This window comes from Salmo salar, chromosome ssa11, assembly GCF_905237065.1.
Source record: "Salmo salar chromosome ssa11, Ssal_v3.1, whole genome shotgun sequence".
In the NCBI taxonomy this organism is placed as follows: Eukaryota; Metazoa; Chordata; class Actinopteri; order Salmoniformes; family Salmonidae; genus Salmo; species Salmo salar.
In genome coordinates this window covers 21,031,990-21,047,523 of record NC_059452.1, presented here as the reverse complement: position 1 = coordinate 21,047,523, position 15,534 = coordinate 21,031,990, and the positions used below count along the sequence as shown (strand labels likewise).

The 15,534-nt window shown below is 43.3% G+C and overlaps 1 protein-coding gene across 3 annotated transcripts; it reads left to right on the top strand.

The window, feature by feature from the left end:
- The first annotated feature begins 7,555 nt into the window (after positions 1 to 7,555).
- vrk3 (VRK serine/threonine kinase 3) lies at positions 7,556 to 15,186 on the top strand. 3 transcript variants are annotated; one of them, XM_014126918.2, is made up of 15 exons: positions 7,556 to 7,883; positions 8,462 to 8,688; positions 8,763 to 8,906; positions 9,059 to 9,196; positions 10,905 to 11,045; positions 11,326 to 11,381; positions 11,488 to 11,554; positions 12,600 to 12,684; positions 13,217 to 13,319; positions 13,427 to 13,519; positions 13,614 to 13,746; positions 13,856 to 13,976; positions 14,095 to 14,153; positions 14,251 to 14,387; positions 14,731 to 15,186. In XM_014126918.2, exons 2-15 carry the CDS (start codon positions 8,463 to 8,465, stop codon positions 14,752 to 14,754), a joined length of 1,527 nt encoding a protein of 508 aa, XP_013982393.1. In that variant the 5' UTR covers positions 7,556 to 7,883; position 8,462; the 3' UTR covers positions 14,755 to 15,186.
- Positions 15,187 to 15,534: the final 348 nt, after the last annotated feature.

The following is a 15,534-nucleotide window of genomic DNA, read 5'->3' as shown; positions in this document are numbered from 1 at the left end:
GTGTGTGCAAATATCCTGTCCCAGAGGTATAATTGTGCAGTTGCATGGAGGATATGGCTCACAATATGAACCTACCATTTCCCATTGTATGTTATTTTCTGTCATCCTTTTGTCTGTTCTTCTGTTATGGAACTCATAGTACCTTTACTAGATCAACTTTGTGGCGGTGTATGTGGTAGCAGTTACAATTGTCCTCTAGATGTAAACAAAAGAAACATGTTTTGATACAATCATATCCTTTTCACACAATTGGAATATGCCACCTTGGAAGCACGTCAGCTATGGCTTTTTCTTCTCTCTGCAAGCGTAAACTACGATTTTCTTTTTTTTTTAAGTGCTGACTTGAAACCTTGAGATGGTTTCAAAGCACCACTGAACAAGCATTTTATTTGTCTGAAAAGCAGTCAGATGTAAACAGGACTATACTGTATAAGCACAGTTCTACAGTATTGTAGTAGGGCAATTAATACAGTATTGGTAATGATAGCGCAGCGCAAAGGGACGCAATCATTTATTGTGAAATATTTTAGAAATAAGAGCTGGAAGGTCTCATCGGTAAAACAGTGTACATGTTGCATGGCTGTTATGGTGGTGTGGACTGTACAGGTGTAATAGTGTTTTGTAGCTGTAATTCTGTTAAGCAGAGAGCACTTCATCTGCACCATCTGAGCTTTGAACTCTGACATTCAGCACAGTCCAAGTGAGGAGGAAAACATGTCCGACACGCACCCACATTGTCTCTCACATAACTGTCCTGGTGAGGTATTGATCCTCAAACTCAGGTCTTTCCATTGGTGTTTGTATCTGCTACGTCTTGCATCTGGATGTTTCTGTTCAGTTGTCACAGGTTTCTAGGTAGCCTAAGTCTAACCCGTTTGGAGTTTATTTCAACCCATCTATGTTTTCAAATGCAAATTCATGGAGACTTCAAGTTAAGCAGAGATTTGGTTTCTGTTTTCTAATAATGCATGCAAATTAGTGTGTCTGTGTCTGCCTGCATGTGTATAAAGTAGAACTACACTACCAGTCAAGTTTTAGATCACCTACTCATTCAAGGGTTTTTCTTTACTATTTTCTACATTGTAGAATAATAGACATCACAACTATGAAATAACACATGGAATCATGTAGTAACCAAAAAAGTGTAACAAATCAAAATATAATTAATATTTGAGATTCTTCAAATAGCCACCCTTTGCTGAGCACGTGTTGGCTGCTTTTCCTTCACTCTGCGGTCTGACTCATCCCAAACCATCTCAATTTGGTTGAGGTCGGGGGGATTGTGGAGGCCAGGTTATCTGATGCAGCACTCATCACTTGGTAAAATATCCCTTACACAGCCTGGAGGTGTGTTGGATCATTGTCCTGTTGAAAAACAAATGATAGTCCCACTAAGCCCAAATCAGATGGGATGGCGTATCATTGCGGAATGCTGTGGTAGCCATGCTGGTTAAGTGTGCCTTCAATTCTAAATATATCACAGTGTCACCAGCAAAGCACCCCGACACCATAACACCACCACCTCCATGCTTTACGGTGGGAAATACACATGCAGAGATCATCCGTTCACCCACACCGTGTCTCACAAGGACACGGCGGTTGGAACCAAACATCTCCAATTTGTACTCCAGACCAAAGGACAAATTTCCACCGGTCTAATGTCCATTGCTTGTGTTTCTTGGCCCAAGCAAGTCTCTTCTTATTGGTGTCCTTTAGTAGTGGTTTCTTTGCAGCAATTTGACCATGAAGGCCTGATTTCAGTCTCCAGTTGATGTTGAGATGTGTCTGTTACTTGAACTCTGTGAAGCATTTATTTGACCTGCAATTTCTGAGGCTGGTAACTCTAATTAACTTATCCTCTGCAGCAGAGGTAACTCTGGGTCTTCCTTTCCTGTGGGCGGTCCTCATGAGAGCCAGTTTCATCATAGCGCTTGATGGTTTTTGCAGCTGCACTTGAAGATGTTTTTAAAATTGTTTTTACCAAATAGGTCTATCAACTATATACCAGTCCCTTTAAAAAATATATATATTTAACCTTTTATTTAACTAGGCAAGTCAGTTAAGAACAAATTCTTATTTACAATGACAACTTACCCCGGACGACGCTGGGCCAATTATGCGCCGCCCAATGGGACTCCCAATCACGGCCGGATGTGATTCAGCCTGGATTCGAACCAGGGACTGTAGTGTCACCTCTTGCACTGAGATGCAGTGCCTTAGACCGTGCCACCCGTACCTTGTCATAACACAACTGATTGGCTCAAACGCATTTAGAAGGAAAGAAATTCCACTAATTAACTTTTAACAAGGCACACCTGTTAATTGAAATGCATTCCAGGTGACTACCTCAAGAAGCTAGTTGAGAGAATGCCAAGTGTGTGCAAAGCTGTCAAGGCATAGGGTGGCTATTTGAAGAATCTCAATTCTATAATATATTTTGATTTGTTTAACACTTTTTTGGTTACTACATGATTCCATATGTGTTATTTCATAGTGTTGTCTTCACTATTATTCTACAATGTAGAAAAAAGAGAAACCCTTGAATGAGTAGGTGTTCTAACACTTTTGACCAGTAGTGTACATCACTCCTGAACACTGGGAAAGCTTGGCTCATGTTGAGAGGCACAGGGTCAGCCACTGAGCAAAATGTTTGGAGAGCAGGTTTTCAAGGGCACAACGGCAGATATATATATTTTTTTACACCCGACATGGCACGGCCCATAGCCAACACATTTGTCAATAATTGTGTTTCTCCAGGTAGCCTGCAGATTAACTTGTACACTAAGAAAAGAGGTTTCCTCAAGGGTTATTTGGGAAGGGTGATGGTTCTATGTTGAACCATAACTCAAAGAACCGTTTCAGCCTTTCAATGGTTCTTTCAGTTCACAAAAGGGTGTTTTGGTCTTTTAGTGATAATTAGAATCTAGGGGTGGCGGCTCATTCAAATATTTTGAGGTGTGGTTTCCTCACAGCTCTTTTTGTGCAAACATGAGTGAGTGTCATTCCAGTTGATCTAACCTGTTGTGTTATGCCACTATACTGTATACGACTATGACCAGTGACTGTGTCTTGAGACTCACTTCTGTCAATTAAGAACAGTTGACTTAAGTCAGTGGTTCTCAAGTCTCTCCTCAGCGATCCCTAACCAAAATTAAAAACAAACCTGTATGGGTCTTCAAAAGGATCTACAAAGAACCTTTGCGATTAAGGATTTATAGAACCATTCTTCATAAAGAATCTATAAAGAACCATAAAGGTTATTTTTAGCCCCAAAAAGGGTTGTAGCCATAGTGGAACCATTTTTTTGGTGCTATATAGAACCTTTTATTAATTGTTATTTATAGAACTGTAGGAAAGGGTTCTTTATAGAACCTTACAGATTCCATTTAGAGCCTTAGGAGCATGGTTTATAGAACCTTCAAAAAAAGGTTCTACATGGCACCAAAAAGGGATCCGCTATGGCTACAAGCCAAATAACCCTTATTATGCACTATATAGAACCATTTGTTTTTAGTGTAAATAATGCTGTGGACTGGTCAGAGGTCAGCATAACACAGGGTGCAAAAAATAATTTCAACTACTAGTATATCTTAATTTGATCAGTCTTGTCACAGAGAATTTTCCTGCACCGCAGGATTCAATTGAGCCTCGTGATGTACATAAATTCACTGAAAACCTGGAGTTCTTTCTCTCACTAGATAGAGTCCTTGCTTTAACAATATATTTGATGTCGAAATCTTTGTCTTCAGCCTTCTTCCCATTAGTAGTTATGCAAGTGAGAGACGTACTCCATCCAGGGGTGTGTTGCTGTCTCATGCTTTTTTCCAACAGGTTCTTCAGTCTGAACTGCTCTCTCAGCTTGGCCGTTTAACTGTGGAAATCTAGGGCTCAACGTGACATGTTTAAACTCCCAGCTGGTAAAGAACTCTGACATTTGTGGAAGCACAAAACATCGGGCAACCCATGCCTTGCGAAGATCGAGTTTAGTGCTGTAATGATGTTTACTTGTTGTCCCACTGAGCTTGGAGATTTCAGGGGATTTAGAGTAGTAATCCACACATCGTAGATACTGTGTCGTAATGGAAGAGGTTCGCTCTAACAAGTTCTCTCTGTGATTGGATGACAGGGCTCCCGAGTGGCGCAGCATCTCTGTGCAAGAGGCATCACTACAGTCCCTGGTTCGCATCCAAGCTGTATCACATCCGGCTGTGATTGGGAGTCCCATAGGGCGGCGCACAATTGGCCCAGCGTTGTCCGGGTATGGCCAGGGTAGGAAGGTCAATGTTAATAAGAATTTGTTCTTAACTGACTTGCCTAGTTAAATAAAGGTTAAGTAAAAAATATATATATATTAAAACTCTTTGGTTTGTTTTTGTGTGTGTTGCAGACTGCACATTCCGAGAGATTTGGGATGAACTTTGTGAGATACTGCAACATTCCCATGAACCTCTGAAGCGCTGCTTTATCCTCTGGCTCTGGCATTTCTTGAATTGCTCTGACCTTTTTCGGAGTCTGGTTTCAGGCCTTCTTTGCGTAACACGTGTAATGTAGTGAATTTCTGTCATTCTGATTTTGCACTTGTCATTATTCAGTTTCAAGTTGATGCTTCTCAGTCTGTCTAGTAGCTGTCTCAGTCTCCAGTCGTGCTGCTCTGTGTCATCACACCAGACAAGAATGTAATCCATGATGTTTATGACACCTTCCAAATGCTGTACCCTCATAGCCTGGTTCCTCTCTAGGTTTCTTCCTAGGTTTTGTCCTTTCTAGGGAGTTTTTCCTAGCCACCGTGCTTCTACACCTGCATTGCTTGCTGTTTGGGGTTTTAGGCTGGGTTTCTGTACAGCACTTTGAGATATCTGCTGATGTAAGAAGGGCTTTATAAATACATTTGATTGCTTGGACGAGGCACCTCTGGAACACCTCTGGGGCGGACACGATTACGAACGGCAGTCTCTTGAGTGAATGAATACGTCCCAAACGGCTTATTGAACATGTGGAGTCGGGAGCTCTCTTCATCGAGTTGGATTTGCCAGAATCATTGGTTTGCATTAACTACTGAAAATACCTTTCAGCAACTGCCTCTTCAGTGGTACGTAAAGGATAATGTTCTCTCTTGCTGGCTTTGTTTAGATCCTGTGGGTCCATGCATACCCATATTGTTTGGCATCATGATTGTCACCAAGCTGTTTACCCATTCAGTAGGCTCAGTTTGACTGATGACGACATCCATGTTTTCCATGAGGTTCAGTTCCTTTTCAAGTTTTTATCTTTGCTACTTTTCTGGGTGAGTGAACCACTGGTGTTACGTTTGGGTCTATTTGTATGTGATGAACTCCTGCAACACATCCAAGTCCTGTGAATAAATATTCATATTAACTCAAAATGTCAGTCTCTGTCCTTTGTTCAAGCTTGAATATTCTCTTTATAAGGCCATTTGCAGACAAGCTGATCTTCCAAGTATTGCAGGTGCATCTTAAGTCACTTGAAATTCCAGTTCAAACACCGTTTTTGTATTGACATTGGGAGTTTCTTGCCTTTTGGCTCTATCTGGTGGCCAGAATACACCACTACATTGCAGTTGGACTTTTTTTGCATGGAATCGCCACTCACTTTCGGCGTTTAAGTCTCTCACCGACAATATATTACAAGATATGGCTCACAGTACGTTCGGAAAAGCTACTTTAATACATCCAAGTCATCTTCAAATGACATCGTCAAAATAAAAAATATTCCCACTACGAAAAGGAATGTGGCACATTAGACCTTTTGGGATTTCTCTGAGATGCCACTAGCTATGATAAAGGTTACATTTTCGGCTAGATTTTCCTCTAGGTTCAGAGGAGTTGGTGGTGTCATTTGTTCCTTGTTTCGTAATGTTGAGCTTTCCTTTGTATTAACGTCTGAGAACATATAACTGCTCAAAAAAATAAAGGGAACACTTAAACAACACATCCTAGATCTGAATGAAATAATCTTATTAAATACTTTTTTCTTTACATAGTTGAATGTGCTGACAACAATCACACAAAAACACTCAAAATGAAAGTGGAAAACCACACTACAGGCTGATCCAACTTTGATGTAATGTCCTTAAAACAAGTCAAAATGAGGCTCAGTAGTGTGTGTGGCCTCCACGTGCCTGTATGACCTCCCTACAACGCCTGGGCATGCTCCTGATGAGGTGGCGGATGGTCTCCTGAGGGATCTCCTCCCAGACCTGGACTAAAGCATCCGCCAACTCCTGGACAGTCTGTAGTGCAACGTGGCGTTGGTGGATGGAGAAAGACATGATGTCCCAGATGTGCTCAATTGGATTCAGGTCTGGGGAACGGGCGGGCCAGTCCATAGCATCAATGCCTTCCTCTTGCAGGAACTGCTGACACACTCCAGCCACGAGGTCTAGCATTGTCTTGCATTAGGAGGAACCCAGGGCCAACCGCACCAGCATATGGTCTCACAAGGGGTCTGAGGATCTCATCTCGGGACCTAATGGCAGTCAGGCTACCTCTGGCGAGCACATGGAGGGCTGTGCGGCCCCCCAAATAAATGCCACCCCACACCATGACTGACCCACCGATAAACCGGTCATGCTGGAGGATGTTGCGGGCAGCAGAACGTTCTCCACGGCGTCTCCAGACTCTGTCACGTCTGTCACATGTGCTCAGTGTGAACCTGCTTTCATCTGTGAAGAGCACAGGGCGCCAAGCTTGGTGTTCTCTGGCAAATGCCAAATGTCCTGCACGGTGTTGGGCTGTAAGGACAACCCCCACCTGTGGACGTCGGGCCCTCATACCACCCTCATGGAGTCTGTTTCTGACCGTTTGAGCAGACACATGCACATTTGTGGCCTGCTGGAGGTCATTTTGCAGGGCTCCTCCATGCACAAAGGCGGAGGTAGCAGTCCTGCTGCTGTGTTGTTGCCCTCCTACGGCCTCCTCCACGTCTCCTGATGTACTGGCCTGTCTCCTGGTAGCGCCTCCATGCTCTGGACACTACGCTGACAGACACAGCAAACCTTCTTGCCACAGCTCGCATTGATGTGCCATCCTGGATGAGCTGCACTTCCTGAGCCACTTGTGTGGGTTGTAGACTCCGTCTCATGCTACCACTAGAGTGAAAGCACCGCCAGCATTCAAAAGTGACCAAAACATCAGCCAGGAAGCATAGGAACTGAGAAGTGGTCTGTGGTCCCCACCTGCAGAACCACTCCTTTATTGGGGGTGTCTTGCTAATTGCCTATAATTTCCACCTGTTGTCTATTCCATTTGCACAACAGCATGTGAAATTTATTGTCAATCAGTGTTGCTTACTAAGTGGACAGTTTGATTTCACAGAAGTGTGATTGACTTGGAGTTACATTGTGTTGTTTAAGTGTTCCCTTTATTTTTTTGAGCAGTGTATATTAGCACACTGAGGCGTGTAAAAGAACAACGTTTATCTGATGTCGTACAGATGATAACATGTAGTAATTACTAACAGCGCCACCCTCAGGCACGCCAGGTAAATACATGTACATGCATGACCGTTTCTGGAAGGAAGCAAACAAAATGGGGCGGGACCTTCATGAATTTGTCTAATAAACTCCCGTTTTCGTTGCAAAACGCAACTGTTTTGCTATTGATTACACCCCCGCTTCCGGTCGCCACCACTTTGACATGTTATTTTGTCTACTGGCTCACACAGTAACTTCGTATTTTTTAGCTTGTCTGATATATATATCTTCTCTCTCCGTGGCTCTCCCTATCCGCAGATCAGAGCCACAAATCTGTTTTGTCTCCACGGAAACGACGTCACCCCAAAAGTGGAACAAATAAAAGAGGAACAGTCTGTGGATTTTGCCTCCTCACCTGGCTTTTCACCTCTCCCCGGGTCTCCCTCCACAGGTGAGTCTCTGCAATGTACTAGAAATAAGAAACCCCTTGGATGTATCTTTATTAACAGATTTAGGTACCTGTGGTTGTAAAGAGCAAGGTACCAGACCAGGACAAGCTGAAGCTAGACCAATTTATTTCGCTAGCTAGCGATAGGAGACAGAGGGCAGCTGTCTAAACTTGTTTAGCTAATAACACCGCTGAGATAGCTAGCGTGAGCCTTTAACTAGGTTCAACGTTAGCTTTTAGCTTGGTTTTCTATGTATATTTGTATGGTAAAGGATGTCACCTTGTGTTTCAGAGGAAAGAACTACATTACCTAGCTATAGCTAGGTTCCTGATTTTAAACATCTGATTAGACATCGTTCTGTAATGTTAGTTAACTAACTTAGCTATCAACGTTGTGATCACAGCTTTGAGAGTTAAGCCAAAATGTAAACAAAATGTTATTTGCTACATTGCCCTTAAATGTTCAAAAGCTCACAGTCATCAATCATGGGCAAAACCTTGTGTAGCTAAAGTTTCTGGCTCCGTTTGTGTGTTAAACAGCATGTTCTTGTCTGTCTGTAAAACTCATTTTGTGTTGCCAGGATGCTTTTCCACTTCTGCCCCCAGTGTGGCACCAAACTACAACCTGGCTTCCGGTTCTGCCCCTCCTGTGGGGACAAGCTGCAGTGTGTTGTGGACCCCTCTGGACCTGTGGAGGCTGCTTCCTCTGGAGACTTTCAGCTTCATGTCACTGATGGTGTAACCATGACTGCTAATGCAAGCAGTCCTACTCCAAGCACAGCACAGCTGACTGGCTGGGACACAGAAGGTAATGGGCAGGGAGGGCGGTTCTCTTCCTGGAGATTAAAATATGGACTTGTCACATCTCTCGTTTGTTTACAGGCCTCGTCTGTGCCACCCCCAGCCCTGTGTCGACCCGTCCCCCACTCCGTAGGACCCGTAACTCAGTCCCCGTGGCCTGGAGCGAGGAAACTCCTTGTAGTATAACCAGTCCTCCTGTCACTGCCTCCCCAAAACATATTGCAGGTAAGGGGACAGGGGCAGTATGATTATCATCAGTGGTAATGAAGGAAAGGTAATGATCGTAGCCATTGACGGGCTTTGGAAATGTAATTGTCACATTGATGCAATTTTTTTTTTTTTTTGCAAATGGAAAACGTGTGTCCTCCCTATAGCAGATCAAAGCCACAAATCTGTTTTGTCTCCACGGAAACGATGTGCTGGCACCCCAAAAGTGGAACAAATAAAAGAGGTACAGTCTGTGGAGCTTGCCTCCTCACCTGGCTTTTCACCTCTCCCCAGGTCCCCCTCCACAGGTGAGTCTAAACTACAGCCACTTACAACTAACAAAACACATGACTCCCAACAGCCTGGCCTCATAGTTTGTGTTCTTTTTTCCTCCCTCATACAGTTGAAGTCGGAGGTTTACATACACTTAGGTTGGAGTCATTAAAACTAGTTTTTGAAACAAATGTCTTGTTAACAAACTATAGTTTTGGTAAGTCGGTTAGGACATCTACTTTGTGCATGACACAAGTAATTTTTCCAACAACTGTTTACAGACAGATTATTTCACTTATAATTCACTGTATCACAATTCCAGTGGGTTAGAAGTTTATATACACTAAGTTGACTGCGCCTTTAAACAGCTTGGAAAATTCCAGAAAATTATGTCATGGCTTTAGAAGCTTCTGATAGGCGAACTGACATCATTTGAGGTGTACCTGTGGATGTATTCTAAGGCCTACCATCAAACTCAGTGTTTCTTTCCTTGACATCATGGAAAAATCAAAAGTTATCAGCCAAGACCTCAGAAAATAAATTGTAGACCTCCACAAGTCTGGTTCATCCTTGGGCGCAATTTCCAAACGCCTGAAGGTACCACGTTCATCTATACAAACAATAGTACGCAAGTATAAACACCATGGGACCATGCAGCCGTCATACCGCTCAGGAAGGAGACGTGTTCTGTCTCCTAGAGATGAACGTACTTTGATGTGAAAAGTGCAAATCAATCCCAGAACAGCAGCAAAGGACCTTGTGAAGATGCTGGAGGAAACAGGTACAAAAGTATCAATATCCACAGTAAAACGAGTCCTATATCGACATAACCTGAAAGGCTGCTTAGCAAGGAAGAAGCCACTGCTCCAAAACCGCCATAAAAAAGCCAGACTACGGTTTGCAACTGCACATGAGGACAAAGATTGTACTTTTTGGAGAAATGTCCTCTGGTCTGATGAAACAAAAATAGAACTGTTTGGCCATAATGACCATCATTATATTTGGAGGAAAAGGGGGGGAGGCTTGCAAGCCAAAGAACACCATCCCAACCGTGAAGCACGGGGGTGGCAGCATCTTGTTGTGGGGATGCTTTGCTGCAGGAGGGACTGGTACACGTCACAAAATAGATGGCATCATGAGGTAGGAAAATTATGTGGATATATTGAAGCAACATCTCAAGACATCCGTCAGGAAGTTAAAGCTTGGTCCATATTGGGTCTTCCAAATGGACAATGACCCCAAGAATACTTCCGAAGTTGTGGCAAAATGGCTTAAGGACAACAAAGTCAAGGTATTGGAGTGGTCATCACAAAGCCCTGACCTCCATCCTATAGAAAATGTGTGGGTAGAACTGAAAAAGTGTGTGCGAGCCTGGAAGCCTACAAACCTGACTCGGTTACACCAGCTCTGTCAGCTTGTGGAAGGCTACCTGAAAAGTTTGACCCAAGTTAAACAATTTAAAGGCAATGCTACCAAATACTAATTGAGTGTATGTAAACTTCTGACCCACTCGGAATGTGATGAAAGAAATAAAAGCTGAAATAAATAATTCTCTCTACTATTATTCTGACATTTCACATTCTTAGAATAAAGTGGTGATCCGAAGACATGGAATTTTTACTAGGATTAAATGTCAGGAATTGTGAAAAACTGAGTTTAATTGTATTTGGCTAAGGTGTATGTAAACTTCTGACTTCAACTGTATGTGTGCATGTATATATGCATGTTCCTGTGTGTGTGTAGTCAAGGGGAAGGCAAAGAAGGCCAAGCGGGCGTGTGCTGTGGAGCCACTGCAGGAAGGGGAGGAGCTTTGTGACACAACTGGCAGGAAATGGAGGCTGGCAAAACTGTTGAGTCAGAGCGATGCAGAGATGTTCTATGGAGGTGAGAGGTCACACTGCACTCTTCTTCAATTCTGTTCCAGGGTACCCTCAAGGTGTACAGGCTCTTGTTCCATGCTAGTACTAACACATATTGATGATTAGTTGACTATTCACTGATTCGGGTGTGTTAGTACTGGGCTGGAACAAATATCTGCAACACCCTGTAGGACCCCTAGGACCAGGATTGAAGAATACTTTCACACAGGATGGTGTCTAACATGGACCAGGGTGATTTTAATCAGACACTTATTTATTTTTTCTTGTCTTCAATCTCTCCCCAGTCCAGCAGAATGGGCAAGGTGCCAATTCCAGTGACTACAAGCACATCCTCAAACTAGTGAGTGCAACTGCACAGACTGTGTTCTCTAATATAGAATGATTATGTTGGCTACAGTGTTGGTTTGCGTGTTATGTGGTGAATACTGATGTCTGTTCTCCTGCAGGGGGCTAAGGACGGGAAGATGTTTAATGAGCTGAACTTCCTGCAGAGAGCTGCCAAGCCCTCATCTGGTGAGTGTCATCTGCCTTCGTATACCTGGCCAGCCCTCAGCTTGACTACAGCTCTAAACGGACCCCTGACTGCATTACCCATCCTCTTACCTTAGCTATCTACGCATTTATGTAGGTCTGGCCGTACAGTTACACATTTGACAGAAGCTCTAAAGAATACAAGGCATAGATTGTTACAAAATCCTTTCATAAGCAGGTCACAGAGAGGGCTTGCAGATCACTGATGTTTACCCCATAGGCATTGGTGGAAAAAGTACCCAATTGTCATACTTGAGTAAAAGTAAAAATACCTTAATTGAAAATGACTCAAGTGAAAGTCACCCAGTAGAAGTCTAAAAGTATTTGGTTTTAAGTATACTTATGTATCAGAAGAAAATGTATTTGCTAAAATATACTTAACTGTCAAAAGTGAAAGTATGAATCATTTCTAATTCCTTTCATTAAGCAAACCAGATGGGATCATTTATTATTTACGGATAGCCAGGGGCACGCTCCAACACTCAGACATCATTAACAAACGAAGCATGTGTTTAGTGAGTCCGCCAGGTCAGAGGCAGTAGGGATGACCAGGAATGTTCACCTGATAAGTGTGTGAATTAGACCATTTTCCAGTCCTGCTAAGCATTCAAAATGTAACGAGTACTTTTGGGTGTCAGGGAAAATGTATGGAGTAAAAAGTACATTATTTTCTTTAGGAATGTAGTGAAGTAAAAGTAGTCAAAAAATATAAATAGTAAAGTACAGATACCCCAAAAAACGACTTAAGTAAAAATACTTAAAAGTACTACTTAAGTACTTCATACCACTGCCCGTTGGGCTCTACTTGGCTGGAACATCCTTATATTAATGCAAAGCTGCAAACTGTTGTGTGAATGGGCAACTCAGATGGGTACCCATAGGTGGCCATGTAAGCTGAGGTATAGAGTAGGAGGAATTGTTTGGTTTGTGTATGACTGACTAGACTACTGGTGGTGGAAGCACATTGTAGAGGCTCTATTAGTTACTAATGAGCCTTTCTAACTGCTTTGATGCTGTCTCCCCCTAGTGGACAAGTGGATAAAGCATGCCAAGATGGACTTCCTTGGGATTCCTTCCTGTGTAGGATTTGGTCTCCATGCAGACTCCTACAGGTGTGTGTACACTGAGATGTGTGTTTGCTGCCTGCTTGTACATATGGGGGATTTGTGTGTTTTTGCTTTCGTATGTGTGTTTTGAATGTGTAGTCAGACTGTTCTCTCTGCTACCGCACAGCAAGCGGTACCGGAGCGCCAAGTCGAGGTCCAAAAGGCTTCTTAACAGCTTCTACCCCCAAGCCATAAGACTCCTGAACAGCTAATCAAAGGGCTACCCAGACCCCTCTTTTACGCTGCTGCTACTCTCTGTTCATAATCTATGCATAGTCACTTTAACTCTACCTACATGTACATATTACCTCGACTAACCGGTGCCCCCACACATTGACTCTGTACCGGTACCCCCTGTATATAGCCTCGCTTGTTATTTTACTGCTGCTGTTTAATTATTTGTTCCTTTTATTTTCTACTTATCTATTTTTTTACTTGCCACTTATTTAATTTTTTTTCTTAACTTAAAGCATTGTTGGTTAAGGGCTGTTGTATTTGGCGCATGTGACAAATAAGATTTGATTTGTTTTTGTTTCAGGTTTTTGATTTTCTCCAGCATGGGCCAGAGTCTTCAGTCTTTCATGGAGGAGGGGGAGGGGCTCCTGTCTGAGAAAGCGGTCCTTCAGCTGGCCTGCAGAGTAGTGAGTGCTCTCTCAGGCTCATATAGAGGCCATGATAGGACTTGAAAATAGGATTCCCTATCTGATGTGCTTCCTGTTTGACTCTGCCTTTCTCCCTCCTCTCCCAGCTGGATGTGTTGGAGTTCATCCATGAAAATGAGTATGTTCACGCAGACATCCATGCTGAAAACATCTACATCAGCCCAGCACAACAAACACAGGTTAGAGTGTGTTTGTATAGTTGTGTGTTTGTGTACTTTTGTGTAGCTGCCAGACCCCTCTACTATACTCTTACTCCTGTATGCATGTGTGTAGGTATACCTTGCAGGGTACTGCCATGCTTTCCGCTACTGTCCTGGTGGCCGGCATGTGGAGTACCGTGAGGGCAGCCGAACACCACATGAAGGAGCCATTGATTTTATAAGCCTGGAGTCTCACAAGGGAGCAGGTGAGTCATCCTACAGCCTGTCAATCATCTGCAGTCCTTCAGATACTTTGGAGGAGGTACAAGTTGCCTCTAACCAACCATAAGTACTTGTGTGTGATCATACCTCTAGGTCCGTCTCGGCGTAGTGACCTACAGGCTTTGGGTTACTGCATGTTGCGCTGGTACACAGGGGCACTGCCATGGACCTCCCTCACACACACTCCAGCCCGCGTTGCTACTGAGAAGGAGAGGTGAGAGCCAGCTCCTCACTATGGCAACAAAGCCATTATGATAATGTTATTCTGTATTTATAAAATGGTAAAGCCTTGAGTGAGTGGCCAAACCTGACCCTTCACTGTAATGGTCCAGGTACATGGAGGATGTTCCAGGTCTCCTGAGTCACTGCTTCGGACAGAAGAAAGTCTTGAGTAAGTCCAGTTTTCTAGTGATTTGTTTTTTTATGCAGCATAATATGTTTTGTGTGTGTTCATGGGATATAATGCATCTGTGTATATTATGTATCAGGTGCTCTGCAGGTGTACCTGTCTCAGGTGATGGCTCTGCAGTACTCTGACCAACCGGACTACAGGGCTCTGAGGGCTGGCCTTAGTGCAGCTCTGCAGAAGCTGGGAGGGTCACTGGAGCAACCCCTTGACCTGCAGGTCAGAACACCCACACACATACTGTACACACACACACACACACACACACACACACACACAACCTCCACTCTATCCCCAAGCTCCAGTTGAGAAAACAGTCAGATGACCACAGAAACCTGGAACCTCCCCTCAGCCCACAACCACCACTTAACAAGTGGGGTCCAACATCTTTTAGTTGACATTACTTTCTATTAGCCCCCCCCAAGCAGGTTTGACCAGAAACCTGTCCCTTCCAACTGGTTAGACCACTCATCCTTACACTGTTACCTGTTCAGGTTATCTACTGAACTCATTTACACCTCTACACCAGTCTGATTGTTTGTTTATCTGTATCTCTCTTCAGATGAAAGCGATAGGAGGAAGATGATACTTCGGGATGAAAATTCACTAATGGGATTTTTAGCCAACTGTTTTTAAAATGCTGACTTCATGACTATGTGGTGTGAGTCCTGCTGTGGTTTTATTATGTTGGACTGCACTCAAGGAGGAGCGTGTGAAGGTGCATTTCATTAAGTTCACTGGAGGTGCAGTGCACAGACACTCATGGTTATGCCAGGTTAGTGAGCACTGCTGTACTGTGTTATTGACAGCAGTGGTTGGTGCTGTGGCAGTGAGTGGGTAGTTCATGTTTAACCTATGAAATAATAGTTTAAAACAAGGAACCTTTGGTCAGGTGGTAATGATTGTAAGTGCAAAATTTCCACTGTTCCAGTTACTGATGTACGATATGCATTTTACTTTTTGTGTTGTTTTGATCACAGGATAATACTTTGTTATTAAAGAGCTTTTATTAATTCAACTGTTTATCTGTATGTGCTCATTTCTTTGGTGTTGATTGTGAAACTCTGTTCTTGAGTGTTCAGGGTCAGTACACTGATCTAGAAGAGTAGATATCATTGCCCAATTCCAAACCAGTTCCCTGCTCATATCCCTAGATTCTTGTTGACCCCCTTCTCAGATCTGTCAGGACTTGATGTTTGTGATGTGAGCAACATGGTGGAAGACTGTGTATGGAGGCTAGATTGAGCTATACAACACAGACTAGTCAGCATGCTCTTGTCACCTCTAGACTTGTGTGTCTTATGACCCCGCTGTTATACAGTTGGTCCCTCCCTGAGGGAACAGTTTCTAGGTCAGGACACTTCCA